The 22,492-nt window shown below is 36.7% G+C and overlaps 2 protein-coding genes and 1 pseudogene across 2 annotated transcripts; all 3 read left to right on the plus strand.

The window, feature by feature from the left end:
* The first annotated feature begins 255 nt into the window (after nucleotides 1-255).
* On the plus strand, nucleotides 256-5,469 carry LOC112014123 (pectinesterase-like). Its single transcript, XM_065771796.1, has 3 exons — nucleotides 256-960; nucleotides 1,137-1,578; nucleotides 4,616-5,469. The coding sequence occupies exons 1-3, from the start codon at nucleotides 331-333 to the stop codon at nucleotides 5,302-5,304; spliced, it is 1,761 nt and encodes a 586-aa protein (XP_065627868.1). The 5' UTR covers nucleotides 256-330; the 3' UTR covers nucleotides 5,305-5,469.
* Nucleotides 5,470-12,174: 6,705 nt separating this feature from the next.
* Nucleotides 12,175-13,098, plus strand: LOC111989165 (uncharacterized). Its single transcript, XM_024020954.1, has 2 exons — nucleotides 12,175-12,431; nucleotides 12,504-13,098. Exons 1-2 carry the CDS (start codon nucleotides 12,175-12,177, stop codon nucleotides 13,096-13,098), a joined length of 852 nt encoding a protein of 283 aa, XP_023876722.1.
* A 6,781-nt stretch (nucleotides 13,099-19,879) lies between these two features.
* LOC111989166 (pectinesterase 3-like) lies at nucleotides 19,880-21,252 on the plus strand (annotated as a pseudogene).
* The last annotated feature ends 1,240 nt before the right edge of the window (nucleotides 21,253-22,492 follow it).

Raw genomic sequence — 22,492 nt, forward strand, 5'->3', positions numbered from 1 at the left:
TTGATGTTAGGATTGGGATCCGGTGCACCGTGCAATCCACCCAATTCCTTCACAAATTTTTTTTTTTTTAATACTTTTTGACCTTTACATTTTTATTTTTACACATTTTTGTATTTAATGGTTAAGATTTAAAGTTGCTTTTTATAACTTTAAATCTTAACCATCCATACAACTTGCATCAGTCCTGTACGATAATCTAAGCAGCCTGGCACTATGGCTATAAGTCTATAAATATCACCACTCACACTTAGCCGACAACACTCATATATACACTAGTGACTAGTCTTTTTTTCTTTAAACCCTTGTTGATTTATCCACCAACAAATTAAAATGACTCAGATGAAGGAATTCTTGGCGACAAAATATGAATCCACTACCAAACACATTTCCATTTCCAAGAAAAAGAAGAAGCTGTTCTTGTCTCTTTTTGCCACTCTGTTGGTTGTTGCTGCAGTTATTGGCATTGTCGCCGGAGTTACCAAGTCCCACAACAACAGTTCCCATAATGAGATCTCAGCAGCTGCCCATGCCATACTCAAAAGCTCATGTAGCAGCACATTGTACCCTGATTTATGTTACTCAGCTATTGCCACTGTTCCTGGAGCCACCGCCCAATTGGCCAGCAAAAAGGATGTCATAGAAAAGTCCTTGAACCTCACAACCAAAGCTGTCGAACAAAACTTCAAAGTCATTAAGAAGCTCACAAAAACAAAGCATCTCACCAAGCGTGAAAAGGTTGCTCTCCATGATTGCCTTGAGACCATTGATGAAACCTTAGACGAGCTTCACGATGCTGTGGAAGATCTCCACTTGTACCCAACAAAGAAATCTTTGTCCCAACATGCTGATGACCTCAAAACCTTAATAAGCTCAGCAATTACCAACCAAGAAACCTGCATAGACGGCTTCTCTCACGATGGTGGTGATAAACACATCCGCCAGGCCTTGCTAGCTGGGCAGGTACCTATAAATTTACTAATTCTCTCTAAAGTTTTTAACTTTTTAAATATAAGATCAAATGTAAATAATATTCAAACTCAAAATTATTTCTTGATATCATTTTTTTTTAATATAGAAATTTAAATTAATTATTCGGGAATGATGAATTTAATCATTTAACTGTGTCACTGTAACAGACGCATGTGGAGCGTATGTGTAGTAATGCGTTGGCCATGATCAAGAACATGACTGATACTGATATGGCTATCCAGAGAATGAAAATGCAGAATCGGAAACTGAAGGAGGACGATATTGGGGATGAAAGTATTAAGTGGCCAGAGTGGTTGTCAGCTGGGGATAGGAGGCTTTTGCAATCTTCTTCTTTGACACCGAATGTGGTGGTCGCTGCTGATGGCAGTGGTAACTACAAGACTGTGTCGGCAGCAGTGGCGGCTGCACCAGATAATGGTAAAACAAGATACATAATCAAGATCAAAGCTGGTGTGTACAGGGAAAATGTGGAGGTGACAAAGAAGAAGAAGTTTATCATGTTTTTGGGAGATGGGAGATCTAACACCATCATTACGGGTAATAAGAATGTGGTCGATGGAAGCACCACCTTCAAGTCTGCCACAGTGGGTAAGTCCATGTTCCTTTTCTTTAGCTTAGCCATATCTCTAATTAATTATACTGTAAATTTTAGTTATTATAAATCTGATTTATCATAAACCAGAAATTATAATTTAAACATTCATTTGTTAAAATATCATATTGAGGGGGTGATCTCATTTTATTAATATCAGGTGGAAATTATTTATAAAAAAATTGATAATTTTTAAGTTTATTGGAAATCCTGTTAGCATATTCGGATATATTAATTATATATGCCAATGTGAGTAGAAAATACTCCGTTACGGTGAATGTTTCTCTCCTCTCATAACTGGTGGGTCTCACCAGCTCGTGAGAGAGAGGAAGCATACCCTTAAAACAGTGTTTACTTCCTTCAGTGTGAGGGAATGGGACATATGTGTCTTTAATTACTGTACTCTGTAGACTGTCTATATGGTAGGTTAGAGTTGGTTATTGCACATGCTTTAGTTGATGCACATGGTAGAGAAAGGAAGCAACTTGAGATGCATTTGTTTGCTGACAATGGAATCGGGTCAGTGCCAGGAAAAAAAAGGTCATTAATGGCAAAACAAGGTATAAACTTGGAAGGTTAAATAAACAGATCTGTTGGCCTGACCAAAGTAAAACTGTCAGAATAGATAAACAATTAATATATGCATTCGTATATCTTGTGCTTTGAAGATAAACTAAAAGATGTCTCTAATTTGTGTCCCAGCTGTGAGTTAATATAGGCATGATCCCTTAATAATTTAGCCTCCGGTATTGTTAGAGCTAGAATTGGAGTAGTGTTTACAATTCCAACAACAAACAAAAGAACGTTTAATTTGATCAAGTGCTCCAGCCGACAGCTAGCTGTGGTCCTCTATGCTTGTGTTTAGTACAGAGAATCGCAGGTTGCGGAGACCCACCCAAACCAATCAAGTAGACAAAGGGAAGTGGATATATAGTATGAATCTGATTCTAGCTACTACTATATAGCTACGGCGTCCATATCATATACTATCTTTGTTAATCTTTTATAGACTTTTCATGATGGATGATTAAATTCTCATTTGGAAATTTGAGACGACGTGCATGCTCTTTGTCCGCTTGTCCTAACTAAGAAGTAAACAGCGTTTTAAAGTCATTTCCATATACGTATATGATTATAATAAAGTTAGTCATTTTTTCAAACTGAAATTATGGTTCATGTCAAGTTGTCAACAACATGTAACAAAATCAACTTATAGATGTTGGGACCTACAACCAACTTCCCAAGTCATGCCCTTTCGTTCTTTACCACATTAATTGCGGAACATATTACAATAATTTGCACAGTAAAAGAAACAATAGAAAAGTATGTAGCACGAGATTAGAAAGAAGCAAACAAAAACACTCAATTCTTTTACTTGCTAATTTTAATAATAATAATAATAAATTTATTAATGCCTCTGAAGACTTTACTTCAAGATAAAAAAATCTTATAGTCAAAAAAAAAAAAAAAAAGATAAAAGAATCTTGCTGAAGATAAATACAAAAAGTTTGGTTTACAGCTTTTTTTTTTTTGGTAAAAAAGTGTGGTTTGCAGCTGGACATTAGTGATTGGTCTTTTTCACATTATTATTATTATGTACGCATTTCAAAAAAAAAAAAATATTAAATACATACATATACACTTTGAATTTTCGTACTACTTTCACGTGTCCTCTAATTTTGTTCCCTTTTCCAAAACTAAAAAGTAGGATGCTTCCTTCCGGGATGTTTCCTTCTATTATTAGTTTTTACTTTTTATCGTTTTGCTTTTTTTGGCCATATATTCCTTTTACTACTGTGTACGTAAGTATTTGTTTTCTTCAATTTTTAAAGTTACGAGCAAATGGCATGTTTGACAACTGATCTGAGAAATCTTCATCGTTTTCACATTATTTTCGAAGTTGGAGAGATCAACATATATGTAACATATATATAATTGTGAGAGTCACTCTGTTACTAATCTCATCTGATCTCAAAATAAATAAGACGTACAGTAATCCCAATTGTCCAATTTAAAAGATATTTTTTTCTCAAAAAAAAAAAATTTAAAAGATATTTCAACATCATAATCATAGTCATAGTCATAGATGATGAGGGATGATGTTGTAGGAAACCTCCATACCCAGAAAGGTCCTACCCGTTTTAATTGCATCTTTTAATTTTATTTAATAAGGTAACCCCAGGCAGAGGCAGAAGGGGGGGGGGGGGGGGTGGGGTCCAAAAAGCAACAAGTCATATATATAGTCATAGTCATTGTCTTTTGTTTTCTCTCTTCACTCTCACTCTACCTCTTTTCAATACGAAAATCAAATTATTAGGTCTAGGCCAGGCCAACCCATTCTACTAGCTGTACGTGGTTTTTGGTCCTGGTCTTGGGCCACAGCTCACAAGGGGTTGCAACTTGCAATCAAAGCTTCTAAAATAAAAGTAGAAAAGTCTCTAAGCTTTTTTAACCTAGCCACCCATATGTTGTACTCTCTATGGTTTATGGATTATTAATTAAACTGGTAGCATATTTAGAGTCCGTAGTATGGGCCACACCACAGGCTGAACTTTCTTCTATTTAATAGAAATATTTATTTGCATTTAGAGATATATATAGATTTTCTGACTTTCCCGTAGCGATAAATTGTGGATAACATAAAAAGTTTTTACATTGTAATTGATTCATTATAAAAATGGTATTAATTAATAATAAAACTTATGTTAAAATGAATTTTTTAAATAATAATTTGTTACTTTAAATAGTTGTGAAATTTTTTGTGTTTATATTATAACATTCTTGTTTATTACTTATTAGATTTGATTTTTTTCCATTTTAAATTTCAGTAATTTTATTAGGAAAAAAAAAGTATGATAAATCATGATTGGTGGTATATAAAGACAAGTATAAAAGGTGGTATGATGGATTTGTATTTTGCTCTCCTAGACCAATTAGAGCAATAGGAGATGTACATTATTTTTATTTTGTGTCAATAACTTAAATTTATATACATTGGTTGACATATTTGAATTTTTCCATTTGGTTTTGCAGCCGTGGTTGGAGAACGATTTCTAGCTCGGGACTTAACCTTCGAAAACACAGCAGGTTCCTCAAAACACCAAGCTGTAGCTCTCCGTGTAGGTTCTGACTTCTCAGCATTTTACCAATGTGACATGCTTGCCCACCAAGACACCCTTTACGTACACTCCAACCGTCAATTTTACGTGAAATGCCTAGTAGCAGGTACTGTTGATTTCATCTTTGGCAATGCTGCAGCTCTGTTCCAAGATTGTGACATCCATGCAAGGCGTCCAAATGCGGGCCAAAAGAACATGGTCACAGCCCAAGGTCGAATTGACCCAAATCAAAACACCGGAATTGTAATCCAAAAATGCAGGATTGGAGCCACAAATGATTTGAAATCAGTGCAAAGTAGCTTCCCAACATATCTTGGTAGACCATGGAAAGCATACTCTAGGACTGTTATCATGCAAACATCTATAAGTGACGTGATTCACCCTGAGGGATGGCACATTTGGGATGGGGAGTTTGCACTTAAAACTTTGTTTTATGGGGAGTATCTCAACACTGGGGCTGGTGCTGGAACCGCTAAAAGGGTGAATTGGGGTGGTTTCAAAGTGATGAGTGCTTCCGATGCTCAATCTTTCACTGCTGGGAACTTCATTGGTGGAAGTAGTTGGTTAGGTTCAACTGGTTTTCCTTTCTCTCTTGGCTTATAATCTTCTACATACTAGTGAAGACTTGAGCTAGAGTCTTGTGCGGCATTGCTCACTAGGAAATGAAGTTGATTAACATGAGTTTTTTAAATGAATATTATTGTCATCTTCAGCACAAAAAATTGGGGAGTTTTCATAGAGAAAGTGAATCTCAAAACTTCAATGCAAGTTATGTGTGTAGAGTCTGTAGACTAGTTTCTATTCTCTTTCTTATTTTTCTTTTTATTTTAAGACTGAGAGTGGGAAGAGATAGAATGTCAGTCTCAATTATTATTAATTGAATGAATTATTTGGACTTAAAAAAAATTAACTTGCAATCAGGCAAAATATAAAAACGAACAAGTTGCAACTATAAGAGAATGCCCAAAATTTAGGTAAATTTCCTTAAATGCTTAGTTTTCTAGTTAAATGTAGCCATGTGTATGCATTAATCAATGTAGTACAAGTAGGGTTATCGTATTTAATTAAGTAGGCCTAGTATAACATTTCCTCAAAGATATGTGAATTTCAAAAATCAAAACATATCATAAGATGTTTGGCTACCTCAACAAAGGAGTTTCCAATGATATATATATATATACACACACACACTTGTATTAATTTATTGGAAGTATGCTCTAAAGCTAAGAGAGGGTCCTTAAAATAAATGTACCACATCATCAGTTAGGGCTAGTTCTCGGTCAGTTGCCTCCTACACAACTAATTGCCAATTGCTTTGTCCCAATAATTTCTAGAGAAAGCAAATTAAAATTATGTTGAGAAAAATAAATTGCAGATCGGAGGAGTAACAGCTCCCAAACACCAATTACTAAAGCTCAATGGGCCAGATAATTATGCCATATATTTTATTTACCTATCTGGTTAGCAAGCCCAATTAATTTTAGAGGCCATTCTCATTGGGTTATGCATAACCCATTAAAATGCAATACAAATAACACTATGCATAAAAATTGCACAAAAAACACACATCTGGGGAGCTAAATGCCAAAAAAAAAAAAATTGCATGTTGCTAGGGTGATTATAAAGAGAGCATTCCCATCTAGAAATGCACAAAAGAAAAAGAAAAAAAAAGAAGATGTATTTTGCATTACCAAAAAACTATAATCATTTTACATCCGGAAATGCACAAAAGGTATTTTGCATGTTACTAGAGTGCTTATAAAGAGAGCATTCCCATCTAGAAATGCTCAAAAGAAAAAGAAAAAGAGAAGAGGTATTTTGCATTACCAAAAAACTATAATTATTTTACATCATCATTTTAATTAACAACACACTCTACATCCTGTTTTTTTATGTAACAATACATCACATTAAAATAATATTACTTTAACAGTAAAGTAGCCGATAAAAAATAGAAAGTGAGACAATCAAGAAAGGGAAGAGAATAAAAGGGGAATAAACAAATTTTACATGTTGCTATTCTTACTATAAAGACTCAAACAAAAGCTATTCATATAGATAAAAGTTGGATTTTAAAGTTTAATCACCATCAGATCAACTTAAGTGGAAGTATATATTCTAATCCTCTATCATTTCTATTTTGATAGGAACTCAATATGTCGGGATATAACAGTTTGAAAAGACTCCAATTAAGTAATTTATATAATATATAAAGACACCACTTAACTAAATATTTAAGCATATAAATTTGGCTCCACTTATTCTATACTGACTACTCACTCTTGTTATTATTAATATAATCAATGTGAGACTTCACAAATTTCATATATATATATATATATATAGAGAGAGAGAGAGAGAGAGAGAGAGAGAGAGAGAGAGATCACTCCATTCTTAAAAAGTAAAATAAAATTGTGAGACTTCACTTAAAAGGTGTATAACCCACCCAACAACATGTACAATATTACGCGATATATATACTGGATTCATTCAATTTAATGTATTTTTGTTACTTTTATAATGAGCAATTGATATTGCACGTATATGTCTCTTTCAAAATATAGACGCTCATCTCCCTCTAATCCTCTCTTAATTCCTCCCAAAGATTGGGGGTATTATTTGTCTGTTGGCACTTTGGTTGGTGCCTAAGATCTTTGGGTTGCCTATAGGCTATATAGCATGTGTTTTCCATTTGGTTGACTTTGTCTACTTGATTTGTTTCCTTTGTTTGTAGCGAGTAAAGCTTACACCTTCCTTGCTTCGACCCAAAGTGAACCACTACCCCTTTCCTATTCAGAATTTTGAGATATAATATATGTTGACATATGTTGTACTTTGTTTGCAGCTTCCTGCCCATTTTACTTTCTCGTATTCTTTCTGTATAGAAAGAGATATTTCACTAATAAGAAATTGCCAAACCTGCGGGACCCAACTCTTTCTATTGTGTATATATATATATATATATATATATTTTTTTTTTCCTCATTTGAGAATGAGAAGTAATCATTAAAAGGAGGGAGTATATACCATAAGAGCATGAACTTGTTATTATTAATATAATCAATGTGAGACTTCACAAATTTCATATATATATATATATATATAGAGAGAGAGAGAGAGAGAGAGAGAGAGAGAGAGAGAGATCACTCCATTCTTAAAAAGTAAAATAAAATTGTGAGACTTCACTTAAAAGGTGTATAACCCACCCAACAACATGTACAATATTACGCGATATATATACTGGATTCATTCAATTTAATGTATTTTTGTTACTTTTATAATGAGCAATTGATATTGCACGTATATGTCTCTTTCAAAATATAGACGCTCATCTCCCTCTAATCCTCTCTTAATTCCTCCCAAAGATTGGGGGTATTATTTGTCTGTTGGCACTTTGGTTGGTGCCTAAGATCTTTGGGTTGCCTATAGGCTATATAGCATGTGTTTTCCATTTGGTTGACTTTGTCTACTTGATTTGTTTCCTTTGTTTGTAGCGAGTAAAGCTTACACCTTCCTTGCTTCGACCCAAAGTGAACCACTACCCCTTTCCTATTCAGAATTTTGAGATATAATATATGTTGACATATGTTGTACTTTGTTTGCAGCTTCCTGCCCATTTTACTTTCTCGTATTCTTTCTGTATAGAAAGAGATATTTCACTAATAAGAAATTGCCAAACCTGCGGGACCCAACTCTTTCTATTGTGTATATATATATATATATATATATATTTTTTTTTTCCTCATTTGAGAATGAGAAGTAATCATTAAAAGGAGGGAGTATATACCATAAGAGCATGATGTCACGAGTGCTCTCTAAAGAGGAAGAAGCTGAGCTCGCCCGGAGCAATAAGAAGGTAAAAGATTTCAATCATGCGGAGTTCAACGAAGGCTCTCGGGCCACCTCGCCCTTGTTGGGAAACCGGGATTGGGGTTCCAATACCAAACCTTCATTCAAAGATAAACTTGTGGGGGAGATACCAGGTGCCTTTGCACAAGCTTTCGACTTGGCTGACCAAATGGAGGAGGACTTGGTCTCTGATGAGGAGAGCAGTGAAACCTCCAACTTCGTCCGTGAAGGGCAGGTGAAAATCACGCTGTCCAAAGAAACTAAGAAGCACATTCGAGGTCCTTGGTCTAAGGCTGTCATTGTGAAGCTAGTTGGGTGAACAGTGGGTCTCTCTTATATGTAGAGCAAGTTGGCGCAACTATAGAGACCTGATGGGAGAATGGATTGCATCGACCTTAGTTATGGCTTCTTCCTAGTCAAATTCTACTCCAAGGAAGACTTAGAGAGGGTGATCAAAAGGGGACCGTGGTTCATCTGGGACCATTTCCTCTCCTTGAGACCATGGGAGCCATTTTTTAAGCCGTCGACAGCAAATTTTCTCTAGTTGCTGTTTGGATTAGGCTCAACGAGCTCCCCATCGAACTACATGAAACAGAGGTGCTTAAGGAACTCGGTGAATCCAATGGCAAGGTGCTACGGATTGATTCGTATACTGCATTAGAGGCGCGTGGTAGATATGCTAGATTATGTGTTCAGATTGATATCAACAGGCTGATTGTTAACAGCATTCTTATTGGCCTTTTTGAGCAAGTGGTTACTATGAGGGAATTCAAAAGTTGTGTTTTTCGTGTGGCAGAGTTGGGCATAAGATTGAAACTTTCCCATTCACTATTCGCAAGGATAAGGACAAGGAACCGGAAGCTCCGATGGAGGAAACTTTAGGTGACGGAAGCGCTAATCTCTAGAAAGTGCACAACGTTGTCATGCACAATGCATGGGAGGCAACGGATGTGGAGGGGCATTATGGTTTGTGGATGTTGGTGCGCAGGAAAGGACACGGACAGAAAGGGAAAAGGACAGATAATTGTATTGGGCATGGTACAGGGAATGCTGGCAGCTCGACATGGATTTCCACTAACCAATGAAATCCAGTTTTTGCGAAAGGTACGAGCATGTTCGTTGGTGGTCCTTCATCCAGCAAATGTTTGCCACGTAGACATGCCATTCCTAAGTATGGGGCTGAGTCTAAGAAGGAGAAAGTGTGGGCTTCAAAAACTCCAGGAATGTTTATTTTTAAGGATAGGCCCATTCCAAGCCCAAGTATGGCCAAACTTCCTGTGGATAATTTTAAGGCTGTAGTGGTTAGTTTAAAACAAGATATTAGCCCAAGCCCATCTCCCCGTGTTCCCTTATCCCACCCTTCCTCAGTGAAAAATAAAAAACATTTGGCTAGGAAATTAGCATTTGATTCCTTACCTAAGAGCGCCGACCCTCTGTGTGTGGAAGGGTCTAAAAGAAAAATCACCAATCCTTCCACCACCCAACCTCCTTTACCTCGTTCTCAGCCCAACCATACTGCTGGTGCCACCTTTGAATTCTCAGCAAATACCAATGCTGAGACTGGATTAATTGTCGAGAGCATGCGTGATCGGAAATCGCAAACCTAGCTTGTTGGAGAGCAGGGCCGGCTCAACAACTTTTGGGGCCTTAGGCGAAAATTTTAAATGAGGTCTTCTTATAATTAAATATTAATCAAATAATATATATATATATATATATTGAATTTTTATTTATTTAGAATTTATTTTTCTTGCATTTTGAGATGCAAAATGACTAATTAAGTTTTTGTATTTAAGTTCTTCTAACATTTCTTTTTCAATTGATAATATAGCTAATTTACTTAATTTTTCTTGTGACATAGTAGACCTTAAAGCCATGACCAATTTAAAGTTTAAACTTGCACAAATAAAAATTAATTTAATATATGATTTAATAAATTAGTGTCACTATAATATAAATGAGTTGACATGATACACATCAAATTATTAATTGATATAATAATTTATAATAATAGATAAAGTGTCAGATTAAAAAAAAAAAACAAAAAAAAAAAAAGAAGTGCAGCAATGAAAGTGTGAAACAAAATATATATATATATATATATATATATATTTATTTATAATTTAAGTCAAATAAATAGAAGTCTAGAAGACTATGAGTCTTGTTCCTCATAAAAAAAAGAAAAAAGAAGAAGACTATGAGTCTTCATTTTCGGAAAGACAAAGAAAAAGAGGGGGAGACTGAAGAAGAATACCCGTGACTGTAGACTGGTACGCTGGAGCCTGGACTCAACAAAGAGAAATTTCAAGCTAAACTGACTGAGTTTATGAAAAAAGATCAAGAATCAAGATGAAGATGAAGAAAAGAAAGGTAAGACCATAAGAATACTGATGGATAGGCAGAGAGATAAAGAGATGAGAGGTTTTTCTTTTGTTTTTGAAATTTATAATCTCTAATTTAGCATATTTCAAGACAATTATGTTGAATTATTAATGAATTTTTTTGCTATTAATTTTGATTTTAGCATATTTCAAGAATGAGTTAATAAATTTGTCACCTACAATTTAATTTTGTTAGTTGAAGTTTGTCTATTTTTAGTTTTTCCTTTTTAATCTTTTGCATTTTAGGATACAATGGGACCTTTTTAATGCATTTTATTGACCAATAAACGTGCTTAAAATTTTTTTAAATTAAAATATATAGATAAATATATTATATATAAAAAAAAAATTTAACAAGTGGGGGCCTTTTTTTATTTGGGGCCTTAGGCGATTGCATCAATTGCTTTACCTATCCAGCCGGCCCTGTCGGAGAGAAGAGTCATGCCGAAGAGCTTGGACAGCGAAGTTAGGAATTTTTCTAAAGGTTATTTGGCGTTTGATGTTGGAAGTCTGGCCGAGGACCATATGGTGTCTGATGAGGGAAGTGGAGCCGCTTTTCTCCTCTAAAATATGTTTCACTGCTTGTTACCTACTTTCCAACATGAATTTTATTATCTGGAACAGTAGAGGCGTCCTGAAGCCTAATTTTCAGGGTCATATCCGTAATTTAGCCCAAGAGCATAATCCGACCATCCTTGTGGTTATGGAGACGAAATTAGGGGGTGATAGAGTGAAGGCAATCACTAACAAGTTGCCATTTGATGGTATATTAATTTTGATTTTAGCATATTTCAAGAATGAGTTAATAAATTTGTCACCTACAATTTAATTTTGTTAGTTGAAGTTTGTCTATTTTTAGTTTTTCCTTTTTAATCTTTTGCATTTTAGGATACAATGGGACCTTTTTAATGCATTTTATTGACCAATAAACGTGCTTAAAATTTTTTTAAATTAAAATATATAGATAAATATATTATATATAAAAAAAAAATTTAACAAGTGGGGGCCTTTTTTTATTTGGGGCCTTAGGCGATTGCATCAATTGCTTTACCTATCCAGCCGGCCCTGTCGGAGAGAAGAGTCATGCCGAAGAGCTTGGACAGCGAAGTTAGGAATTTTTCTAAAGGTTATTTGGCGTTTGATGTTGGAAGTCTGGCCGAGGACCATATGGTGTCTGATGAGGGAAGTGGAGCCGCTTTTCTCCTCTAAAATATGTTTCACTGCTTGTTACCTACTTTCCAACATGAATTTTATTATCTGGAACAGTAGAGGCGTCCTGAAGCCTAATTTTCAGGGTCATATCCGTAATTTAGCCCAAGAGCATAATCCGACCATCCTTGTGGTTATGGAGACGAAATTAGGGGGTGATAGAGTGAAGGCAATCACTAACAAGTTGCCATTTGATGGTGCCATCCACACGAATACCATAGGATTCTCTAGTGGTCTATGGCTTCTTTGGAATTCAGACTTAGTGGATGTGGAATTGCTTGCAAAGACAGAGTAGGAAATCCACGTTGAAGTTAAGGTACGAGCCTCTCGACTTATTTGGTTGTTTTCTGCTATTTATGCTAGCCCTAGGAGTGAGGAGAGATGTATTTTGTGGGAAAATCTAACAAAAGTTGCTGAGTTACATAAGTTGTCGTGGGTTTTAGCTGGTGATTTTAATGAACCGTTAATTGATGAGGACAAATTCAAAGGTAGAGGCGTAAACATTAATCGATCTCTAGCGTTTAAGGATTGCCTTGATAGGTGCAGTATGGTGGATATGGGATTTTCTGGTCTTAGATATACTTGGACCAATAAGAGAGATTTCAGCAATTTGATTCTTGAAAGGATTGAAAAATTTTTCATGAACCCGGATTGGTGCGTCATTTACCCAAATGCTAGAGTAACCCATCTTCCTAGGTGTCACTCTGATCATTGCCCTGTTCTTATGGAAGCTCTACCAGTCAGTATAGTTAAGCTCATTAGGCCATTCAGGTTTCAAGAATTTTGGCTCTCCGACATCTCCTTTCCCTCCATTGTGTCCAAAGCTTGGAATGGAAATAGGGATTTAGCAGAGTCCATTGATTGTTTCTCAGAGGATGCATCAGCGTGGAATAGAAACCATTTTGGTAACATTCATAAAAGGAAAAAGAGAAGTTTGGCTAGAATTTATGGCACCTAGAAGGCGTTGTCCAACAATCCTAGCTCCTCTCTTATTTGTCTCGAGAATTAGCTCCTTAGTGAGTTGGAGACTATTTTGGACCAAGAGCGTGATTTCTGGATGTTGAAATCTAGGCTGAACTGGATGATTCAAAGAGATAGGAACACCTCCTTCTACCATGTGTTGACCCTTGCTTGGAGAAAAAGAAATCACATTGTGGCAGTCAAAGATGAAAGGGAATTGTGGCTCACTAAGGAAAGGGGGGTAATGGAGCATTTTAGGACAGGATTCCATAATTTGTACACAACTGCACAAGATATGGTCCCTTGGAACCACCCCTGCTTGGACCAGTGGCATGTTAAGCTGCCAGAGGAGGTAAAGCAGTCGCTTGATGCCATGGTGTCCACAGAAGAAATTAAGGAGGCTCTTTGGTCCATGAAACCTTATAAGGCCCTGGGTCCAAATGGGTTACATGATGGTTTCTACCAAAGGTTTTGGGTTATTGTGGGGGAGTCAGTGAGGAAGGAGTTCGAAAAGTCTTCATTGATAGAAAAATTCCCGAGTATCTCAACAACACTCATATTGTTCTCATTCCCAAGATTCAAGGTCCAGAAACTATTGGAAACTACAGACCAATCAGTTTATGTAATTCAGTCTATAAGATCATCACCAAGATATTAGTTGCCAGGATTAGACCTCACTTAGACAAGCTTGTCTCTCCTTACCAAACTGCCTTCATTCCAGCAAGAAGAGGTGTTGACAATGTAATCATTTTCCAAGAATTAATTCACACCATTAGGAGAACTAGAGGAAATAAAGGGATCATGGCCATCAAGATTGATTTGGAAAAAGCCTACGATAGAATTGAGTGGAGCTTTATTAGGGAGATGCTCACTCTTTTCAACTTCCCGAAAAATCTCATTAAGCTTATCATGAGCTGCGTCACCTCTGTGTCCACTTCCCTCCTCCTAAATGGTGGCAGTCTTGACCCTTTCCTGCCCTCAAGAGGTATAAGGCAAGGTGATCCTCTCTCCCCCTATCTTTTCATCCTTTGCATGGAGTTTTTGGGTCATCTAATTGAGGAGAAATGTGCTACCAAGTTATGGGCCCTTGTTAAAGCATCCCGAAGTGGTTCGGCTTTTTCGCACCTATTCTTTATAGACGACTTGGTCCTTTTTGCCAGTGCGACTCTAGAAAACTATGCTGCCATCGACTCCGTCCTTCAAGATTTTTGTAATAAATCTGGGTAGAAAGTTAGTGAAGCTAAGTCCCATGTTTTCTTTTCTCCTAATGTCGACCCAGATCAAAGAGACGTGTTAACTAGCATTTTGGGTTTCAGTGCTACCACTAATTTCGGCAAGTATTTGGGTTTTCCTATAAAACACCCAGGGAGGCAGAGACATGATTTTGGGTGCATTTTGGATAGGGTTAAAAAGAAACTTGCAGGTTGGAAGGCCAATCTGCTTTCTATGGTGGGTAGAATGGTTCTTATCCAAGCTTTGACTTTAGCCATTCCTAGCTATGTTATGCAAAGTAATTCTTTGCCCAATAAAATTCTTAATGGCATAGATAGAGTCAATAGGAATTTTCTTTGGGAGTCCTCTGAGCACAAAAGGAAGATGCACTGGATCAATTGGGATATAGTTACCAAGCCCAAAGATTTAGGTGGTTTGGGGCTTCAATATGCAAAAGGGAGAAACACGGCTCTCCTAGCTAAACTCAATTAGAGATTTCACATTGAGAAGGATTCTCAATGGGCCAAAGTTCTCAAATTCAAGTATGGGTCGAGGCAGCAATTAATTTTTAGGAATGAGTCAAAACTTCCAAGTTCATCTACCTGGAAAGGTTTGAGGAAAGGCGTAGATGTTTTCAAAAAAGGGGTTATATGGGTTCCAGGATATGAGAGTAATCTTAATTTTTGGCCAGATTGTTGGTTAAGTAGTGGTCCCATAAGATCTAGCATTCAAGGCCCCCTCCCCCAAGGTTCGGCCAGCCTTACATTAAGAGACCTCAGTGCACCTTATGGTTGGAATTGGGCTGCCATACCATTTAAACTCCCCTTATAAATTAAAGCTGACATTCAAGAGGTCCCATTGTCGGTAGCTGCTAGAAGTTGTGATAAATTGGCTTGGACGTTTTCTGCTAAAGGAAGTTTTGATATGAAGAGTGCTTATCTCTTAGCCATAGATCATATGGAAGATGTCTCCTTCTCGGGTTCATGGATTTGGAAACTCCAGACCTTGCCAAAAATCCAAATGTTCATTTGGAGGTGCATGCACAACAGTGTTGGTGTCAAGGAGTGCTTAGCTAGAAGAGGTATTTCATTAGACACTGCATGCCCCTTGTGCCTAGAGCAACCTGAATCTATCTCACATGCCCTTCGTGACTGTCGCCTTGTGAAACCGATATGGCAACAGTTGGGGTCTCATCACTTCAATGCCAATTTTTTTTTTCCAAGATTTTAAACTTTGGCTGATTTCCAATGCTAGTTCAAAGTCTTCTCACACTGTCAAAGGTGTTCCCTGGCACTCCCTATTTTCATTTGCCATATGGTCATTATGGAAGCAAAGAAATCAAGTTGTCTTCAACAACAAAGGAGTCAACCCAAACATTACCAATGTGATTATTATTTAAGCAATGGAGTTTGTGTTGTGTGTAACTTAACCAAGGTGCAGCAAGCTTATGGTTATCAGACAAATCAAATGGGAAAAGCCAGACATGGGTTGGGTCAAGCTCAACACTGATGGGTTCGCGGATGTTGCTTCAGGGACTGCTGGTGGAGGAGGGCTGATAAGAGATGACCAGGGCAATTGGATCATGGGATTCACTAGGAAAATCGGAAAAACTAACAGCTTCTTGGTTGAAACGTGGGCCCTGCGTGATGGTCTACTCCTTTGTATTCAACTCAATTTGAACGCTATGATGGTGGAACTTGATGCCAAAGCTCTAGTTGATGCTCTAACAAATCCTTCATATACTAATACTATAGTCTCCTTGCTTTTTGATGACTGCAGAAGTCTAGCTGCTCAGATTCCGCACCTAATTATCAAGCATATCTATCGCGAAGCTAATAGATGTGTTGATCGTTTAGCCTTTTTAGGTAGGTGTCAATCTTTAGATTTTATTTCCTCTTTTGTCCGCCTGTGGACTTGGTGCCTCTTGTTTTGGTTGATTGCCAAGGGATGGTTGTAAACAAGGCTTTGTCCTGAGCTTTTGGTTTCTCTTTAGTTTTTAATGATAACTCCAGTAATCATTAAAATAAATGATAATAAAATTCAAGAATCAAAATGCAAAATCATTAAAATCATATATTGGCGTAATTATCGGCTCCGCGTATTGACCTTTCTCTGTCGATCCAAGTGCAAACAAATCCACCCATATTAATATATGCATGGATCTTTCAATTCAATCCTTTTCAATTTCAAATAAATATTTTGTTAAAGACTTTCCCACTCTTGAGAAAAATCAATTACGTTAGAGCACAAGATTGAACCTATGTAATTATACTATGGAGCATGTCAAAAAAGGGAGGAAAAAGAAGTTTCCCGTTAAAATAATTAGTTTTCGCTATTCGTGCCATAATCGTTGCTGCTAGTGCATGGTAGAGACACAATTAGCCAATCACTCATAAAAAATAAAAAAAATTATTAAGAGAAATATCTCTCACAAGATTGGCGCTTCTCTTGTCAGGGGTTATGAAATTATCGGTATCTCTAACCGAAAATGATGATTTTTTTTTTTTTTTTTTTTGGGTACAAAAATATTGATGCTCTAGATAGTTATAAGACAAAGCTACAAGTTATTAGACAAAATTTATGTACATTTTTTTTTCCAGTTCCTGTACGGATGTACCTAAAAAATTGTGCTCTTACTCTTACAAACTTTATTTACTTAAAATTTTTTTTTTATTTTTTTTATTATAAATCAATAGTTGGGGTGCGGGAGATTTGAATATTGAATATCTTCGTTAGAAATAGTAAATAGCTTTAATTGAGTTACAAAACTCTTGACCTATTAACCTCAATTTTTACATTCAAGATACATTAGAAAAAATCTGTAAAAAGTATTTATTATGTTATTTATAATGTGGCACCAATTGAAATTATGTCAATTTGTGGTTGTATTGATAATTTATGTTATGAGAGGACTGTCTATTCCACAAGTTTCTATCAGCAATATTATTTATGGGATTTGTCATTGCTTGAAAGTTTTTCGTTCTGTGTAGATTTTGCATGTTAAATGAGAAGAGAATATACCAGCGCATATTTTAGCTTAATATGTTAAGGGGATAGATAGTTATATAACTTGGGTAGGAGAAAATCTAGTTCTCATTGAGTCAACTTTGGCTCATGATGTATTGAATTTATCTTCATCTTAATAAAGTTACTAGACTTTTCATCCCAAAAAGAAAAAAGAAAAAGAAAAAAAAAGTTTTAGCTCTTGGTGAGGTTATAAATGAACTAAGTTGTCTATAAACAACTTCAGCTTGGTTCGAAAAATACTTGTTTATATTCGTTTGTTCAGTAAATAAGCCTAACTCAAATCTAAGTTTAGGCTTAATTATTAAACGAGTCAAGCTCAAATATAATAATGTATTTGTAAATATGATCGGTCAATTTAAATATATATGATATCATACTTTTTATATGTATACTTGTAAAAAAAAAAAAAATTATATAAACTTAATTTTTTTTTTTTTGAGTAAACATATAAACTTGAAATTGAATTGTGTAAATTTGTAATTCACTAAATTAGTAATAAGTATGAACATTTTATATTCAGTTAGGCTTTACGGTCCTAATTTATTTTTTGGGATGAATGAAATCCTTCGAGAAGTACACGGGCAAGACGGCTAGCACGGTAACGTAGTTCAAGAATGTAAGGTATTGGAGTGATTGCGGAAGACCATATATAAAATATGTTGCTGTATGCTAGCTGCAACGGTGTATAGGGATATACTAATTAATTAAAAAAATTGGCCACATTGATCTGGACACAAATATATATATTATTTTAAAAGGTCAAGCATATGGGATCCCACGCTTAGGTTTTACTTGTTCCTTAATGGCCTTGGCAGCAAGTGTTAGGCAAAACCAGGTTCCAATTTTTTTTTTTTTTGGTTATGCTAACAAGTGCCCTTGGAGTACTGGTTAAGAATTTAGTTAAAAAAAGTTTTTATGGAAAAAGAAAAAAAAAACAATCAATATTTTGACAGATTTTTTTATTTCTCATAAAAGTGATGTCAAAAACATTTTTTAACTTGATTCTTAACCAGTACCTTAAAGGTACTCGTTAGCATTTTTTTTTTTTTTAATCAAGCGGGTCACAAAAATTATGTGGATAAATGACTTGACATATGGTGGTTCAGTGTCATTGGTGTTTCCTATAGAAATTAGAAGCCGTGTCTGCCCCATTTCCTCTCCAAAAATCTGGCATCAATAAATTGCCCCAAATAGCGGTGGCTGACGCCTATAGTTTTTCTTTCAATACTAATTTATCACTCTAAAGCCTAGCTATGTAATATACAGCTCGATCCACTATAAAGTAAGTTTATAGTGCACGAAACCGCGCGCGGTCTTTCTATAACTATATATTAGCAAGCATTAGTGTAAAACTTTTTTTTTTTTTTTTGAGAAAGACATTAGTGTAAAACATTGTTGTGCTAGCTAATAAATGAACACTAAAATATCGAAACCAAACCAATAATTGACTCGACACTCACTAGTCTAAGGTGGGTAATAATTTGAATGTGAAAACCAAAACCTGTTAGCGGAAAAAAGAGAAAGAGAAAGAAGGAAATATCGTGTGAAGCCAGACCAAAAATTGTCGTAGCATAATTTGATAAAGACAGACATACAAATGAAAATGAAATGCATGTGCTTTTCACATTGAATATTGTAGTTATTTTTTATATACTGATGAAGTGTAACTTCGTTAGTTGAGATTCTCAGATGGAAGCTATCTCTGGCCTTCTAAAGTGGTCATCGGTGTGGTGCCTGCCACAACAACTCCGATGCCAAAGTCAATATAGGATGCTAGATGAGAATGAGCAATGTAAAATAATAAAGCAAAAATAAATCTCTTGATGTATGTCTACCTAGTTCTTGGTGATGTAGGAACTTTATATATGCTTTCATGGCTTCTAGCCGTTGGAGTAGTTATGAATGTCTTAATGCTCTTTTTTGAAATGTCTGGTGCTGTTTAACGTGGTATCAATGTGCTCCAATGGTCTACAGAGTTGATCTTTGTAACCGTCCCAAGTTTGATTGACTGCATTGAATGGCCTGGATGTCCTCGTCATTAGTGTGAACAATTACTCCATCATGCCTGATGGTATATTCGTCCGTCTTAATGGGATCGTCCATGTGAGACGGACTTGTCATTCCCGTCATATACCTTTTATATAACTATACTATTGACATTGTTTTTATATATTGTATACTAATTATAACCTAGCACCTTAGAAATTGTGAAAAAAAAAATTATAAAATTATTTGTCTAACTAGATTTTTTTTTTTTTTTGGAGAAAGTGTTTAACTAGATTTTATTATTGCATAAACAACAAAATTATATGAAATAGTAACGGGGGAAAATGTTTGGTATACAAAGTTAATAAGACAGAAAAAGAGAGAGAGATTAATTTAGAGGAAAATGATGATGTTTACTAGTTGATTTGATTAATGACTATACCAATTCTTGAACAAGAAGCATCGAAGAAAAGGGATTCTATTTCTGACTTTGCCTCTCACTCACTCGTATAAAGAGACACACCCACCCGGCCCAACCCTCCCAATCCTTTTTTCTTTTTCAATCACGCTTTCTTTACCAAAAGAATACGCACATCCTCAGCTACAAAAACTAAAAGAGATTCTCTCATACAAGCTTATATCATCGATCGAAAATTCGAAATGGACTCATCAATCAAGTCCTTTCAGGGCTATGGCAAGGTAGATGAGATTGAAGAGCAAGCATTCAAGAAAAAGACACGCAGGCGTTTGATCATCGTCATCATCCCCTCCATCGTCCTATTAGCTCTTGTCATTGGTGTAGTTGCTGGAACCATTACCCACAAACGAAACAATTAATCATCACCCTCATCTAACACAGTCCCAGCAACCGAAGTAACCCCAGCAGCTTTACTCAAAGCCGTGTGCAGTGTGACTCAGTTCCCAAACTCGTGCTTCTCTAGCATCTCTTCCTTAGAAACCGCAAACACTACCGACCCAAAAGTCCTTTTCAAGCTCTCTTTACACGTAGCCATCAACGAGCTCTCCAAGCTCGCCAACAACATACCCTCCAAGCTCACTGCTATCACCAATGACCCCAAAGTGAAAGAAGCTCTAACCGTTTGACAAGGCCTTTTCGAAGACGCAGTGGATATACTTAATGACCCTATAACTTCCATGGAAGTTGGATCAGATGATAAGCTGTTGTCCTCGGCTAAAATCAATGATATAAAGACATGGCTAAGCACTACAATCACTGACCAAGAGACCTGCTTGGACTCTCTCCAAGACCTCAATTCCGCGGTTGTTGATTATATGAAGATAGCCACGAAAAACTCAACTGAGTTTACAAGCAATAGTCTAGCCATTGTTGCAAAGATACTGGGCTTAGAGCATTCGCACCAGCTCCGCTATAATCTTCTAAAATAGATGTACAGTACAAAATTTACACATTTTGAGGAAAAAAACACCCACATCAGTGGGTGTAAAAATATGTAAACCCGTATATATATTTCCACGAGCTACAGTACTCGTGTAAATATACACGGGTACTGTAGCTCGTGTATACATTAAAATAATATTATCAACTACCCAGCGGGGCAGAATAACCACCAACAACCAAACCCAGCGCCACCACCAACCACCGCATAGAGAATTAGACCAAAATCAACAGAAAATTAAACTAAAAATAACAGAAAATTAAACCAAAACTCACCGGTAAACCCAATCCAAAAACAATACAACTCCACCGGAAAACCCAGCTCAAACCATACTCAACGGAAAACTCACGTGAAATGCCCAACGGAGCCGGATTTGCTACCAGTGCTACCACCCGATCCGCCAGATCTTCCATTGCTGTCGTCGGTTGGGGGTGGGAGGCGAAGGTTGGGGGTGGGAGGCGAAGGATCGGTGGTGGAGGAAGAGAGGGAGGGGCGAAGGAAAGAGGGACGGAGAGCTGGATCGACGGAGAGCTGGATCGCCAGAGGGAGGCCGAATCGGTGGAGGACATCAGCGGCGAGTGGATCGACGGAGAGCTGGATCACCAGAGGAAGGCCGAATCGGTGGAGGACATCGGCGGCGAGTGGATCGACGGAGAGCTGGATCGCCAGAGGGAGGTCGAATCGGTGGAGGACATCGGCGGCGAGTGGATCGACGGAGAGCTGGATCGGTTTCAGCGAATGGGTTTTGTGATTTGGAAGAGGAAGGTAGAGAGATGGGTGTAGAGAGAGAGAGCAAGAACTCAAAAAATGAGGGGAAACAGAGTGAGAGGGTGCGTATTTAAGAGGGGGTAGGTAGAAAGAAATAATAAAAAAATAGAGTGTAATTAATATTTTATTAAAATATCTTGTAAAATAAATGAATTGATGTGGGTGTTTTGTAAAAGTGAATGTGTAAAATAGAAAAAGTAGGTCTTTAGTGTAAAAATGAATGTGTAAAATAGACATGCTGATGTGAATGCTCTTACTTGCTGACTTTAACCTTCTCATCCATCGTAGGCTACTTCGATTCGAAGAATCTGAAGGTTCAGATGAATTTCCCACTTGGGTTAGCCACAATGACCGTAGGCTACTCCAGGAGATTAACGTGACTGCTCATGTGACTATGGCTAAGGATGGAAGTGGTGACTATACGAGTATCAGCGAGGTAGTGGAGGCTATGCCTAAAAAGAGTGTGTAAAAGAAAACACTTTTTCTAAATAGAATTTGAATTGAATTGATTGAAAAAATAACTATACAATGAACGCTAATGTATTTATAGACAATCGTGCACAAGAAGAAACAATAACCAACTCCCTAACAAACTCCCCTGAAATCAAGGAAACAGGTAAAACAACCTATCTATGACACGTGTAATTCATCCCACTTGGGTACATTTCCTGTATTGAATGTATAATCTGATCATGATGTGGAATTGACTCTATTAAATCCTCTAAGTCTTCATTCTTTAGGATTGGGTCTCTGTTTTTCCTTTGACCCTCTGATGCATCGTGCCCTGTATCCAACTGCAATGTTTCACGCTTCTATGGTGTAGCACAGGATGCACCTTGATGCCTCAATACACGATTAGATGCACCCACTTGCTGCTTCCCTTGCAATTGTATGCTATCATTATGCTTGGAAGCTTGTTGCTGTATAAGACATGCATTGGACTCAGCATTGCTTTTAACACTTCCCTTCAAGAGCAAAGCT

Source organism: Quercus suber, unplaced genomic scaffold (assembly GCF_002906115.3).
Source record: "Quercus suber isolate HL8 unplaced genomic scaffold, Cork oak 2.0 scaffold_49, whole genome shotgun sequence".
Classification (NCBI taxonomy): domain Eukaryota; kingdom Viridiplantae; phylum Streptophyta; class Magnoliopsida; order Fagales; family Fagaceae; genus Quercus; species Quercus suber.